Genomic DNA, 14,144 nt, shown 5'->3' on the forward strand with positions numbered 1-14,144 from the left:
AGGAAGTGCCAGAAAATAATTTACTAGGAAAGATAAGCTTAGAGACTGGATAAATAGGAAATAAAAGTGGATATACACTATACTACCTGTATTTGTACAACTCTTTTAACTACTGAAAACACTTTCACTTTGTTTGTTTTAGCCCCATAAGAAACCTCTGAAGTTAGATGGAACCGTTACTATTATCCCTAATGGAAAGGTAAGGGAACTGTGGTAAAAGCAATGATTTTATGTTCAAGATTAAATTAATGGTCAAGTTAACATCAGAAACTAGATATTAAAATCTGTTTTTTAAAAAATCACATCGACAAATTCTAAATGAGACCACCACACAAAATAGAGGAAATTAATAACTGAGAAACCAGTGAGACAGGATTATCATAACAGGTCATTTTGGGATGATACTATAACCTCTGTATGCCCTCTTCTCAAACACAAAACTACCTGTTATAATGTAGTAAGGAAAAGCAAAGACCTGGCTTTAGCTGATACCTCTAAGACTGGAAACAAGTTAGAAAGTAGAGGCAATACAGCAAGGACTAAGCACCACCACTGACTAGTTCCCAATCCTATTGGAATAGACAGCCTTTTCACAGTGTCCTAAAACTGCTGCTCTCATCCTTCCCTCTCTTACTGATTTTAAATAAAGCAGGATCAGATCAGAACTGCTAACCTTAGGGACAACAAGCAAGTCTAATCTAGGTCTGGTGTCATCTCCATTTTTCTCCACTTAGAGTTTCTGCAAATTGTGTATCTGGAAGACTCCACTTCTACTAACTCTTATGTCTACTCTATAGGACAAAATGTGCAAAAAGAAATTCAAATTTCCTAGTATAAAAATGTATCTATAACAACAGTCTCTCTAAAGACACATACACAAATACATGTGCATGTATTTTATAAAACACTTTAGACTGAAGATAATACTTATTTAGGTAAAAAACAAAGCAAAAGCATTTTATCAATCCAATCTTAATTTCTGGTATTTCTATGTATCTACCAAAAAAATGACGTTTATAATGATGACCAAAAGGTACCACCAAATCTTAAAGGCCCTCTGAATCCCCAAAGATTAAATTAAACTAGAATATGGATGATTCAAAAAATATTTTATTGTATTCTAATTCCCTCAATATTGTTAATCTATGCCCTAGCCTCCACTAGGCCATATCCTACCTTTTTATCATAATGGATGAGATTTTTCTTATAGCATTTTGCCAAAATAGTAATTACTATAGTTTCCATTTATTGTTACCTCCTCTGTACCACTATTTTCACTGAAGTGAAACAAATGGCATCAGCAAAAATTAAGACTTATCAGGTACTCTGGTTTTAGAAGAGCAAGACTTTGAGAATGAGTATAGATAGTAAGTCCCTTCCATAGGTAATGTCTGACATGTTAGCTTTATTGACTATCTGTTATCTATATACAGAATTACCTTATAAGGTAATATACAAACATGTACAAATGAAGAAATAAGCCCAGAAAGGACAAGAGAATCATTCAAGATCACACATAAGTAAGTGAACAACCTGGCTTCAAAAGTGTCTTCCTTTGTACAGTGTTGTCCCTCCAATTTGAAGAAATAATAGAATAAAGGCAAAGTAGTACACTTTGTGTTGAATTCCAAATAGTATGGCATGGTATAGTTTTAGCTAATATGGATGGCATCATGTACACTTCATGTACTGTTCAAAAGAGGTAGAATGTAATAATGAATCACACCCAAAGTCTTTATCTGTTGCTGGATCCATGTTACTATTAAGGCAAAAAGATTTGAGGAAGGAAAGAAATCCAAATGATGCATCTTAGTGTTATCTATGTATTCATCTCTTAACTAATCAACAGTTTTTTAAAAAATTCAAGCATCAGCCCTGGCTGGCGCAGCTCAGTGGATTGAGCGCGGGCTACGAACCAAAATGTCGAAGGTTCAATTCCCAGCCAGGCCACATACCTGGGTTGCAGGCCACGACCCCCAGCAACCGCACATTGATGTTTCTCTCTCTTTCTCTCTCCCTCCCCTCTCTAAAAATAAATAAATAAAATCCTAAAAAAAAAATTCAAGCATCAATTTTCAAATCTCAGTTGTTTCAAGTTTCCTAGATAACAGGTTTGCTAGTTCAAAATCTTAACTACCTAGTAAAATCAGGGCGTTTTAGATTTTTCTCTCAAAACCATGAAGGGAATGATAAAAATTTTCTGTATTAGCTTCCTCCAGAAAGAAACAATGGCAAATGGAAAAAGAGCTTGATACAGATATCTCAATGCTATTCACTACTTTTTTATATTATGGTGTTTTAAGAAATATTGTATATGAGTATAGGCAACAAATACAAAATATAAGGCAACTTTCCTAATGAGGTAACCTTGTAAGAGGTACAAGTTAAATCAGGAGCTCAACTAAGAAGCCTAAAGATTGCATTTAGTACATTGGTTAAAAGCACTGACTATGAAGCCAGACTACTTTCAGTGCCTTGTTTTCCTCATCCATAAAAATGAGGAAGTGCTGGTACTTCCATTCCTACCTCTGAGGGTTGACTTAAAAATTAAAGATAATACATATAAATAAAATACATATAAATAAAATACATTAAATACATATAAATAAATACATATAAATATACATATAAATATACATATAAATAAATAAAATACATATAAATACATATAAATAAACACTATGAAAGTAATTGCTATTATTCTGAAATCCATAAAAGTCACCTAGAAGAATTTTGTATATTCTGACCTCAAATATTATAGGGCTGTGTACTAATTATTAACTAAAATCAGAATGTGTCTACTAAAAATTCACAGAAAAGATAGGGAAGTAGGTTCAAATTAATGAAAAGCAGGCCAAATATCTTTCAAATTCATTTACTTCATTTACTTAAAATAACATGCTGGTAATATACCTATACCAATAAAAACATTTAACTGGCTTTGTTATAATAGGTATTAAACAGGAAAATAGTGGTAAGCATGTATATGCTTATCCTGTAAGTAGATGATTCTCTAACTAATGTATTAAACCCAAATTATTATTCATGAGGTTCAACCCCTATCAGACTTTACATATTTCAGTCCCTCCAAATTTTAAAGGTCCCTCCAAATTTTCCACTCTACAATTGCCAGCCTTCATGAGGCAAAAATACTCTTCTCTCTTTCCTCATGATGATAACCAAAAGAATCTGCCTCTAACCATCTAGTCACTCATCCAACACTCAAGGGATATCTTCTAAGCATGTGACAGCTCTGCACTCTCAAGTAGGAAATGCAGTTCTAAATCCAGGGCACACAACATAATAAACCCAATAAGAGAGAAGTAATAAAATTACAAATTGACTACAGAAACAGAAATATAACAAAAACATGTCCAGGACACTTAATAGTTTACAAAGTACCTAGCCCTTCATTACCTCATTTAATTCTTGTTACTACTTCTGAAGTAAGGAGGCTGAGTGCAGTTTTCCAATTTAAGCTCAAGAATATTAAAGCACAGAAGCCTCTACAAGATCATTTATGTATTTTAATAAGTAGATTCATAATATTCTCATTTTGACTGTATTGTAATCAACTATATTAACAGCCCCCCCTACTGCCCCCCCAAAAAGCCACAGGTTGTGTTTTCTTTATATTTGATGACTGCTTTCCACTATCTTGTTTCAATCTTTTAATTCCCTACTTCCGTAAGCTCTGGGCCTCTCTTCTGTCTTGCCTTATTTTAATGCCTATTTTTATCTTATATACCATATTATCTTGTGATTTTCTTACATGCTTACCTGTTCCTACTAGACTACAGCTCTCAGTGGAATTAATAACTGTCTTATCTATATCGGTATCAACTGTGACTAGCACAGTACTTGTCACAAAGCAAATGCTCAGTAATCATTTAGTGGTTAAATAAATGTATAAAATGTTAACTGAAAAAGAAGAAAAGGTTGCTAAAATGAATGATTCTGAAAAAGGCCAAATAATAAAAAAAAATCACAGGAAAAAATTCAAAACTTATTTCTAATTTTAAACTGTATTAATTTCTTTTTTACACCAAAACTAGTATTTTCCTTCATGTAAATATATTTAGGCATGATTATGACACCACCACCAAGTGTATGAATTTACTTAAAATTCAATTTTTATATCACTTGTTTTCTAGCTCTTTATTTTAAAGGGTCAAATCAAAGACAATTTCAAACATGGAATAATTAAAGAAATAAGTTTACACTATTTTGCTTTGTTTCCTTAACTCACTTTTCTGTTTTGAAGAATATTGCACAACCATCCACATGCTTTCTCTCCTGCTCAGACATGATTTTGGCACGTGACTTTGGAGAAAAAAACCCATCATATCCACGCTCCTTCAATGCTGGCAGAAAGAGAGTGAAGTATTGCTCTGTTTCCACTTCCTGAGATAAAAGAAAAGTTATCACCCACATGACAGAGGAAAACGCTAAGAAAGATATAAAAATGTTAAGCATTATGAGTAAGTTGTGACTAAGTTAACAATATTATCTCTTACCTTACTGCTAACACCTGCCACTTCATAATGGCAGCTTTGTAAGCCTGAAAGAACCAGGTATTACATGATTTTCTCACGCTCAAACAGTTAGTGGAACCCAAGCCTCTTGATTCACAATATAGAGTTCATTCCACTATACTTCACTTCTTCACAACTGGTAATTAATCAAAGACAGTTGCTCATATTATAGATTAAGTGGTAGGGAGTAGTAAATTTTACATATAGAAAGGTAATTTTAAGAATTTTTTATCTTTTTCAACTGTGATAGAAAGGAATAATACCCAAGAATGAGAAGCTTAAGATCAATCAACAAAATATTCTACTTTAAAAAATTTTTAGGTACCTGAGTCCAATGGTCTCTTAATTTAGTAATTACTGAGTTACGTTATTTTATTTTTAGCCCACAAAATTTAACAAATCCTCCCAAATGAAAAAATCAAGTGTGAGGATAATGATTTATGTATGGTAATGCTTGTAACAACATGGTTTTATAACATACCTAAATGTCCAACAGCAAGGAAAATGATAAAGCAATTAATATATATTCATATAATTAATTTGGAAAATTTTTAGTAATACATATAGTGCCTTAAGTACAATAAACAAGAACGAAAATGTCAATAGTGTGATGTCGACCTTATTTTAAAAATGTATCTGCAAATAAATAAATGCATAAGAATGTGTACAAGGCACAGTTTAGAAGTTCTAACACAGCAGCTATCTTTGGGATATGAAATTAGGTGTTTTCTTCCATATTTTATGTTTTTTCAAAATGTTCAACTTTTCTACACTTAACACTTTATGTGGTAGTATTTCTTTTATAATAGGAAATATATTTTGGTATACAGTTGTATATGACCCACATTTGAAAAATCAATTCTTATTAACATATTTAGCCAAGGCTACTTCCCAGAGTAGATTTTAGAATAATAATTTTAATTTTTTAAATTACCATTTCTGATAATGTAACATTTCTCGCTTTAAAAAAATTTTTTAAATCAAATTCATTGGGGTGATATTGGTAAGAGAATTTTTTTATTATGGTGTTTTTATCCCTCAAACTATACTTTTACTTAGAAGACTATAAAGGCTGTTATTACTGCAAATACAAAATCAAAACAGACAATTAAGTAATAATAATCCTAATTTTGTTTGTTTCCTCATCCCCCCAATTCTGTGTCAGTCCTCAGTGTTGAAAATTTAATTTTTGAAGATTTTTATTATTTCCCATGAAGTCATATAAATCATGGACGACATAAAAATAGTCAAACTGTACTACAAAAAAATATTTAAGAAGTAATAATTTCTTCTCAGGCTATGCTGAAAAGATTTTATAGATTTATGCTTTTAAAGATTTATGCTTTGAAAGTTGCTAAGAGAAAAGTTACTAAAAATTACTATAAAACTTACTTGGCTATTCATTGGCTGAGTGTTGAAAAGAAACATATTTCAATGAAAGGCACTTCTTCAGTTAAATTTATTGTAACAAAGTGTTATAAACAGAAGAACCTAATTTTCAGATATGGGTTTTAAATAAGGCAAAATTGCATGATTTACACTACAATATTTTTAAATGTTTAAAATGTTTATCATTAAGGAACAAAAGTGGGAAATGATTGTTTTTACAAATTAAAAGTTAAATTCATATGCATAAAAAAACACAATCTTCTGTAGTTTTTTGTTTTGTCACTACCAATAATTTGTGGATGAGATGAATTGTTGACATGAATAATATGTGAGATAATTTTCACTTAATAGTAAATGAGTTGCAAATGGATGGCTGTACTTAGCAAAACAGTTTCACTGTGCAAACTTCTTATGTGCTTATTAAAATTATCTATTTTTGAAAATTTTGTGGCATGACTAATTATGAATAGTATGCTAATATTTCTTTTTCAGGGGTTAAGCTCAGTACTTTGATATATCAATGGACTTGTAAAAGTCTGTTAAATTTGACAAATGATAAACAACTGTAAAGATCTTTCTATAAAAGCATATTTCAAAAAAATAAAATAATCAATTTTTTTAAGAATAGAGAAAACAATTCCTTTTGAATTTTGCTTTGTACACAGGATCTCTCACAGAAAATCTTTTAAGTTCACCTTTAACTTAAAAGACAATTTGATTTCTATTTTGTTACCTGAAGACTAATGATATCTGCGTCACAGTTAACAATTTCTTCCATAATTCCCTTTTTCCTGTATTCCCAGTTTAATGCCCAGGATGGGCAATAGCCATATAGCTGCCGGGTAGCGTATTTATCACATAACACATTGTAACACATAACCGTGAATGATGCTAAGAAGTGGGGGAAAAAAACAACAGACAAAAGGGAAAAAATTAGGCAATTTTTTATAAAGCGATTATAATGTGCAGAAGCACAGAGGGCACACAAATATACTCAAAATATCATCATTGTGAAATGCCTCAGGCAAGAATGTATTACATGATATCCACAAAAGCTACTGGAGTCCATCACACCAAAGCAATTTTACTAGAATTAAACTAACAGTTCACATTTGAGAATTTTAGGAAATTTACTTCAATAAATAGAAATACAAATTTTAAATAAAAGTGCTAATTTTTGCACATAATTTGTTGAGCAAAGCTTCTTTATAAAACTGAAATAAAAGTAAATTTTACTTTTGTTCTCTTTAAAAGGTTATAATTTCATTAATTTCTATTAATGAAATGTCCACACAGTACTTTTTCAGACCTCTTACTACTCTCACTGCTCTGAACCAGATCAACATGGACTAACCAAGGGAAGTTATACAAGAATCCTTGTTGCCAAATCAAGTTGTTCATTTCTGAAATTAGATTCTCATTTTAAAATGCCCCTGAACCATAAAAAGACTGTGAGCAAATAGTTGGGAGAACCTAGTCTGTATTCTTGCTACTCAAAAGTGTGTGCTCTAAGGACCAGACATCAGTTATCTTACAAATGAAGAATCTTTTGGTCCCCCAAAATCTATTAAATCAGAATCTGCAATTTAACAAAATTATCAGGTGATTCACATAACATGCATATCAGTTTGAAAAGCCAGTATCTTAACCAGTAATTCTTTGTCCTAGCTGCCTACTAGAATCAGTCTACAGAGCTTTAAAAACAAATAAACAAAAACAGCTGATACCCAGGGTTCTGCTCAGACAAATTAAGTCCATATAGTAGGATCTGGGTATTCCTATTTATAAAAAGTATCCCAGATGATTAAAATGAGCAGACACAGTTCAGAATCACATATTTAAATAAAAGGTGAGAAATCCAAGTAATAAAGTAACATGATTAAAGTTGTTTCAGATTCAGATGATGGTAAAAGAATTAAGACAAACTTAGTTCAATGGTCCTCTAGGGATCTGACTGGTAGCAATTTTGTTACTGGTACCATTTTCACTCTTTTGTATTTAATCTTACATAGTTTAATAATTATAATTTTGTAGTTATAGATTACCCTTAGCCATCATTGTTTATTATCCATATCTCCCTATACACCAGAAGTAAAAGACATTTTTAATATATTTTTTTAGCACTCAGAGTCTACTCAGTGAAGCACCATACATCTCCAGAAAAATCCATACTTGTTTTTCAATAAGAAAAATCCAAGAACACATTACTCTGAGAATTCAACAACCAACTGAAAACTTGTTCCTGTTGTTTCTTTTCCTAATGGAAACGTAGTTATGCAGTAACAACAACAATGCTTTCCTTCAAAATTATGTTCACTCATGCTTGAAAAGGGGTTGCTTTGACTAACTCTAAAATGGTGTTTTTAGTACCAGAAAGGAACTAATTAAGCATTAGGGAAGGCTAAACATAAAATCTATCTTAACTTAAGGCTAAACATAACATCTGCCTAACTTAAGGCTTCATAGAAAATCTTAGGTACTCTTTTTTCACTCCGCCAATGTATATCCTGATAACAGAATGTTATTTGTGGCATTGACCCAGTGTCTCTTAACACAGGTTGATACTGTGGATCTATAGTGTGGTGGCTTAAAATTATTACTTCTGGAAGACAGAGATGTATTATAATATTTCTCAGTATTATTAAAAGACAAATAGAACCATGAAGATGTTCTACTGCTCACATTTCCCAATATCAAAGCAAATTATTTTTTTCTGAATCCTCTTACTTCATAACTAAAAAAAAACCCCTCACAAACAGAAAGGCTTAAAAAGTACATAATAAACTCTGTGATTTACCCATCAAAAATCATTAAAGAATCAGTATTCAGAGATTGGTTTAATCTTCATATTAAAATAGTAAAATTTTTATTTCTAAATTTTGTAATGAAATTAGATACCATGGAAACTATTATTCTTGTGATTAAAAAGAAGGCAATTGGAGAAATACCAATTTATAACTTTTTTAAAGTAGAATTCCCAATCATAATATGTCTTAATGAGCAGTAAAAAACCCTATAAATGATGTCATATCATTATTGGTCTCCATAAAGAAGTAATAAAGGTTTATATTTTCTACATTACTGCAGTTCTAGAAGTGCTAAATCATATTTCTTAAATTGTTCAAATGCTCAACCTGTACCATTTCTAAACCACCGGCCTGGCATTATATTTTGTTTCCAATATAGCAAATACCTATCCAGTCTAAATTATTCTTTCACAAGTGTTATAAGACTACCTTCTCGAGAAAAATTTAAGTACCTAAGCAGGTTACATTTTTCAGAAGATTCATTATTACTCTTTTTTTTCTTTACATCTCCCAATACCCTGTGTGAAGATGTCATTCTAACACAAAATAGCCATTCTAACAGGAATCATTATAAAACCAAGAGATGCATCACTGTGAAAGACAGGAGATTCTTGTACATAAGACATCAATAAAATGAAGGCTTGTTCATTATACCACAATGCTCAAGTGGCATTTCAAGTATTCCTTTAAAAAGTCAAGGAAAGATAAGAACTATTTACCTGATGGCAGAATTTGGTCTCGTTCTTTTAATGTAATCCATGGCCTCGGAGGAAGCTGCTCTGGATGAACTAAAAAAACAAAAGTTTAACATAAGACGATTACTAAAATCAGTATCATTTATTTTATAATATCAAATCAACTTGTTTTCTCTTCAGTTGTAATGACCCACAAACTGACTTAAAAATATAATGAAATATAATGAAAATTTGTAAGCCAAAGGAAGTTTAAGAAGAGCAATGCAGAAAACACATAATATACAAAAAGAATATTAAGAAACTCAATGGCACTTCCACTTATATTGTATTTATGAAAAGTAACTATTTAAAACCTTAATCGGGTTTTTACATCTTAAATACACATTGACTTAGCCTTGTTCCCTGCTAAGGAAATCAAAGCTATGTGAAGTTCCAACATATTGATGGATTAAAATACTCAAATATCTTTTTTTTTTTAAATCCTCACCCAAGAATGTGTGTTTACTGATTTTGGGGGTTGGGTGGGAGATGGTGGAGAGAGAGAAACTTGGTATGAGAGAGAAACATTGATCAGTTGCCACAACCTTTTGGTGTGTTGGTGTACTGGGACAACACTCAACTAACTGAGCCACTAACAAAGGCAAACATTCAAATATCTTTAAAATAGAAAACAACACATATGAGTATATAGTAAAAATTAATGTATTTTCTTTGGTTTGCAGACCTCTGCTCAAGCCACTGAGCCGCACCAGCTGGGGCCTATTTTCTAATGGGCCTTAATTTCCTAATTTAAATCTTTCATAACACCAACGCAAAGCAAGAGATAAAAAAATAACTAGATTGTACAGAAAATGACATTGGTTATATATTAAATGCTCAGATATGATTATTAATACCATGGAACTAAATATTACCCAACTATCAGAAGAAAGAAAATTCATTAAGTTAAGATTGAACAACTCCCTTTTCTTCCTTCTTTTAAAAAGTTTTCAATTACAGAACAATCTGAAACAAGTTTGCAGATTTGCCAGGGGTATTAGTGGCTAAGAAATGTATTTCTTTAAAACAAAAACATTCCATCTTCATCCAGACACAGAAATGTCCATGCAAGTATCCAACATTTTGAAATATCACCTTACTAACCATTCTTGTATTAAAAGCCTACCTAAAGGATGTCTGTTTTAGCTATTTGGGGTGTGTGTGTGTGTGTGTGGTCCCATACAAATAATATGATTATTGTTCTAGTTCTTTGAAAAATGTCATTTGTAATTTTGATAAGGTTTACACTGAATCTGGAGATTGCTTGGGTAGTATGGACATTGTAACAATATTGATTCCTCCAATCCATGAACACAAAATATATTTCTACTTACTTATGTCTTCTTCAATTTCTTTCATTAGTGTCTTGTTTTCAATATATATGTCTTTCACCCTGGGTTAAATTTATTCCTAGGTATTTTATTCTTTTTGATGCAACTATAAATGGGAGTGTTTTCTTTATTTCTCTTTCTGATTCTTCATTATTGGTGTATGGAAATGCAGCATTTTTGTGTACTGATTTTGTGTACTTCAACTTTATTGAATTCATTTATTAGTTCCAATGGTTGTTGTTTTTTTTTTTTACAAAGTCTTTAGGGTTTTCTAAATATATTATTATGTCATCTGCAAATAGTGACAGTTTTGCTTCTTCCTTTACAATTTGGATGTCTTTTATTTCTTTTTCTTTCTTAACTGTTCTGGCTCAGACTTCCAATATTATGTTACATAGAAGCAGAGATTGGGTTTCCTTGTAATGCTGCTATTATAGGAAATGCTTTAGAATTTTCACCATTGAGTATGATGTCAGCTGTGGGCTTGTCATTTATGGCCTTTATTATTTTGAGGTACATTACCTCTATATCCACTTTAAGGGTTTTTATCATAAAATACATGTTGAATTTGTCAAATGTTTTTCTGCATCTACTGAGATGATCATTTGACTTTATCCTTCATTATATTAATGTAGATGGTGAACCACTTTTACATACCTAGGATAAATCCCACTTGATTTATCTCTTCTTGGGGCATTCTTGTCTGATTTTGGAATTAGGGTAATGCTGACATCATAAAATAAGTTTGGAAGAGTTCCTTCATCTTCTATTATTTGGAAGAGTTTGAGAAAGATTGGTATTAAGCCTCCTTTGAATATTTGGTAGAATTCAATAGTGACACCATCTGGTCCTGGACTTTTTTTTGTTGGGAGGTTTTTGATTACTACTAATCAGTCTATTCAGATTTTGTATCTCATCAAAATTGTCTTGAGAGGGTCTATGTTCCTGGGAATTTATTTCTTCTAGGTTATCTAATTTGTTGGCATATAATTGTTCATAGTAGTTTCTTATGATCCTTTAGTGTAATTATTTCTTTGGGATGAAAGGCTCTCTATGTATATATCAGTTAAGTCCATTTGATCTAGAACATTGATAAATGCTTCAATATCTTTGTTGATATTTTGTTTGGAAGATCCATCCATTTTTGACAGTGGGGTGTTGAAATCCCCTACTATAATTGCGTTGCTGTCAACATCTTTCTTGAAGTCCTCCAAAATTTTCTTTATGTATTTGGGTGCTCCTATGTTGAGTGCATATATATTTACAATGTTTATGTCTTCTTGATGGACTCTTCCCTTGAGTATTATGAAGTGACCTTCTGGGTCTCTTTTTCTGGCCCTTTTTTTGAAGTCTATTTTGTCTGATATGAGTATTGCTACTCCAGCCTTTTTTTCCCCGTCCATTTGCTTGGAGTATTTGTTTCCAGCCCTTCACCCTTTAATGTAATTATTATTAGGCATGTACTTATTACCCATTTTGTTAATTATTTACCAGCTACTTTTGTAGTTTCTCTCTGTTCCTTTCTTTTTTGGCAATGTGGGTGATTCAGTGTTGCTGATGGCAACCACTCTAGCACAGCCCAAGAGAGCCAACCCATCCTGCAGCTCACAGGGGTCAGCAGCACTGGGCATGGTGTGCTCACAGTAATAGAATCACATGAGCTTGGAAAGGCTGACAAAAACTATATGGTAAAACTAAACCGGGCAACTGCCAGCTAAAACTGAAATTTAAAAATCAACGGGCATCTCCTAACTTAATATTCCAAATATCCAGGGTACAGCTGAAAATTATTGGTCACACCAAAGATCAGGAAAATAATTACACAAGATTCCAACAAACACCAACAGAGATAATCCAGATGTTGAAATTATCTGACATATTTTAGAGCAGCCATGGTAAAGCTGCTTCTGGAAACAATTACACATTCTCTTGAGACAAATAAAGAAACCCCCAGCAAGGAAGCCCAAGTTACATGTTTTAAAAAGGACCAAATTGGGCACTCAGAAGCCATGTGACAATGGAATCAGAGATTGAGACAAAGCAGACACAAAGCAACAAATGCCAAGAATTTAAGGTGTCCCCAAAAAGCTCAGAGTGAAGCCCACAACAGATTCTTCATCGAGCCTCCCAGAAGGAACCAACCCTGCCAATATCTCGATCCCGACATCAGGTCCCCAGAACCATGAGAATTTTAAGTGTTGTTTATAAAATAAATGGTGCTTTGGCCTTAAGCCTGGGTGTCTGGGACATTGGCCTCCCTCACTAAAACCAGAGTGTTTTCAGCCCACTGCATCTTGGGCAGCCAGAGCAGCCACCTGGATGGGGAGAAGTGTTCTCTCCATGGCCAAGGGCAGAGGCCATATTTGTGCCCCGTATGAGAAAGGATGCATCCCATATACTATGCCTCTGATTCACAACCCTCCCAAGGTCCTGGATATCTAAATGTCTTGCTTTATTTCTGTTTACCTGAAAATTGAAAGGTCTTTCAAAGTGAAAAATAAACATATAAAAATAAAAAGGACCAAACTGATATTATTGAACTGAAAGAATACAATAAACAAAATAATAAAACTCACAGAAAAAGCACAATAATGAAGATTTAAAAAGATAAAATGATTGACTTTAAGAACCAATAAAATTTATTTAATATAAAAACATAAACTAAAAAAATAGTAAATGAAGCTTGAGACCTGTGGGACTATCACGAAAGCTCTAAATTCATATATTCAGAGACCAGAAGAAGGGGAGGAGGAATGTAGATTTAAACACTATTCTTCAGAGACTATGACTAAAAATTCCCAAATTTAGTAAATGACATATGTCTACAAATTTAAGGTAAGCAAACTTCAAGTAGAATATAAACCCAAACAAATCCACATCAAGACACATTATAATTAGACTGAAAATTAAACATAAAACTCTCAAATATATCAGATAGACATTACACATTACCTATAAGGGAACAACAGGTTTCTTTTCTGAAAACATGGTGGCCAGAGAAATTGGTACACCATTTTTTAAGTGCTGAAAGAAAAGCATCAAACACAAGTTCTGTATTCAATAAAATTATCCTTCAGAAATCCAGGGGAAATAAAGATGTTATCATAAGAAAACTAAGAGACTTTGTTGCTAGCAAATGTGCCCTTGAGAAATGAATGGCTAAAGGAACCTCTCTTAGGAGAAAGAAAATAATACAGAAAAATTAGAATATTAAAAAAACAAACAAGGAACAAGTAAAAAAATAGGAGTTAATTTAACAGATCATCCTTCTCCACACGAGCTTCTTAAAATGATAGTAGAAGCACAAACCACATCTGTGTGGCCCTCAGCATAGGTAGGAAAAACACC

At 32.3% G+C, this 14,144-nt stretch overlaps 1 protein-coding gene across 4 annotated transcripts in view; it reads right to left on the reverse strand.

The window, feature by feature from the left end:
- Positions 1–14,144, reverse strand: part of CNOT6L (CCR4-NOT transcription complex subunit 6 like) — an 85,345-nt gene that overhangs the window by 21,421 nt on the left and 49,780 nt on the right. For all 4 annotated transcript variants that reach the window (XM_045858183.1, XM_045858181.1, XM_045858179.1 and 1 more), the window contains exons 6-8: positions 9,451–9,519; positions 6,658–6,815; positions 4,250–4,404 (exon numbers count right to left, since the gene is read on the reverse strand). In XM_045858183.1, the coding sequence (XP_045714139.1) occupies positions 4,250–4,404; positions 6,658–6,815; positions 9,451–9,519 (382 nt within the window). The remainder of the gene's footprint in view (positions 1–4,249; positions 4,405–6,657; positions 6,816–9,450; positions 9,520–14,144) is intronic.

Source organism: Phyllostomus hastatus, unplaced genomic scaffold, assembly GCF_019186645.2.
Source record: "Phyllostomus hastatus isolate PE091 unplaced genomic scaffold, TTU_PhHast_1.1 phas_scaffold_1674, whole genome shotgun sequence".
Taxonomy (NCBI): domain Eukaryota; kingdom Metazoa; phylum Chordata; class Mammalia; order Chiroptera; family Phyllostomidae; genus Phyllostomus; species Phyllostomus hastatus.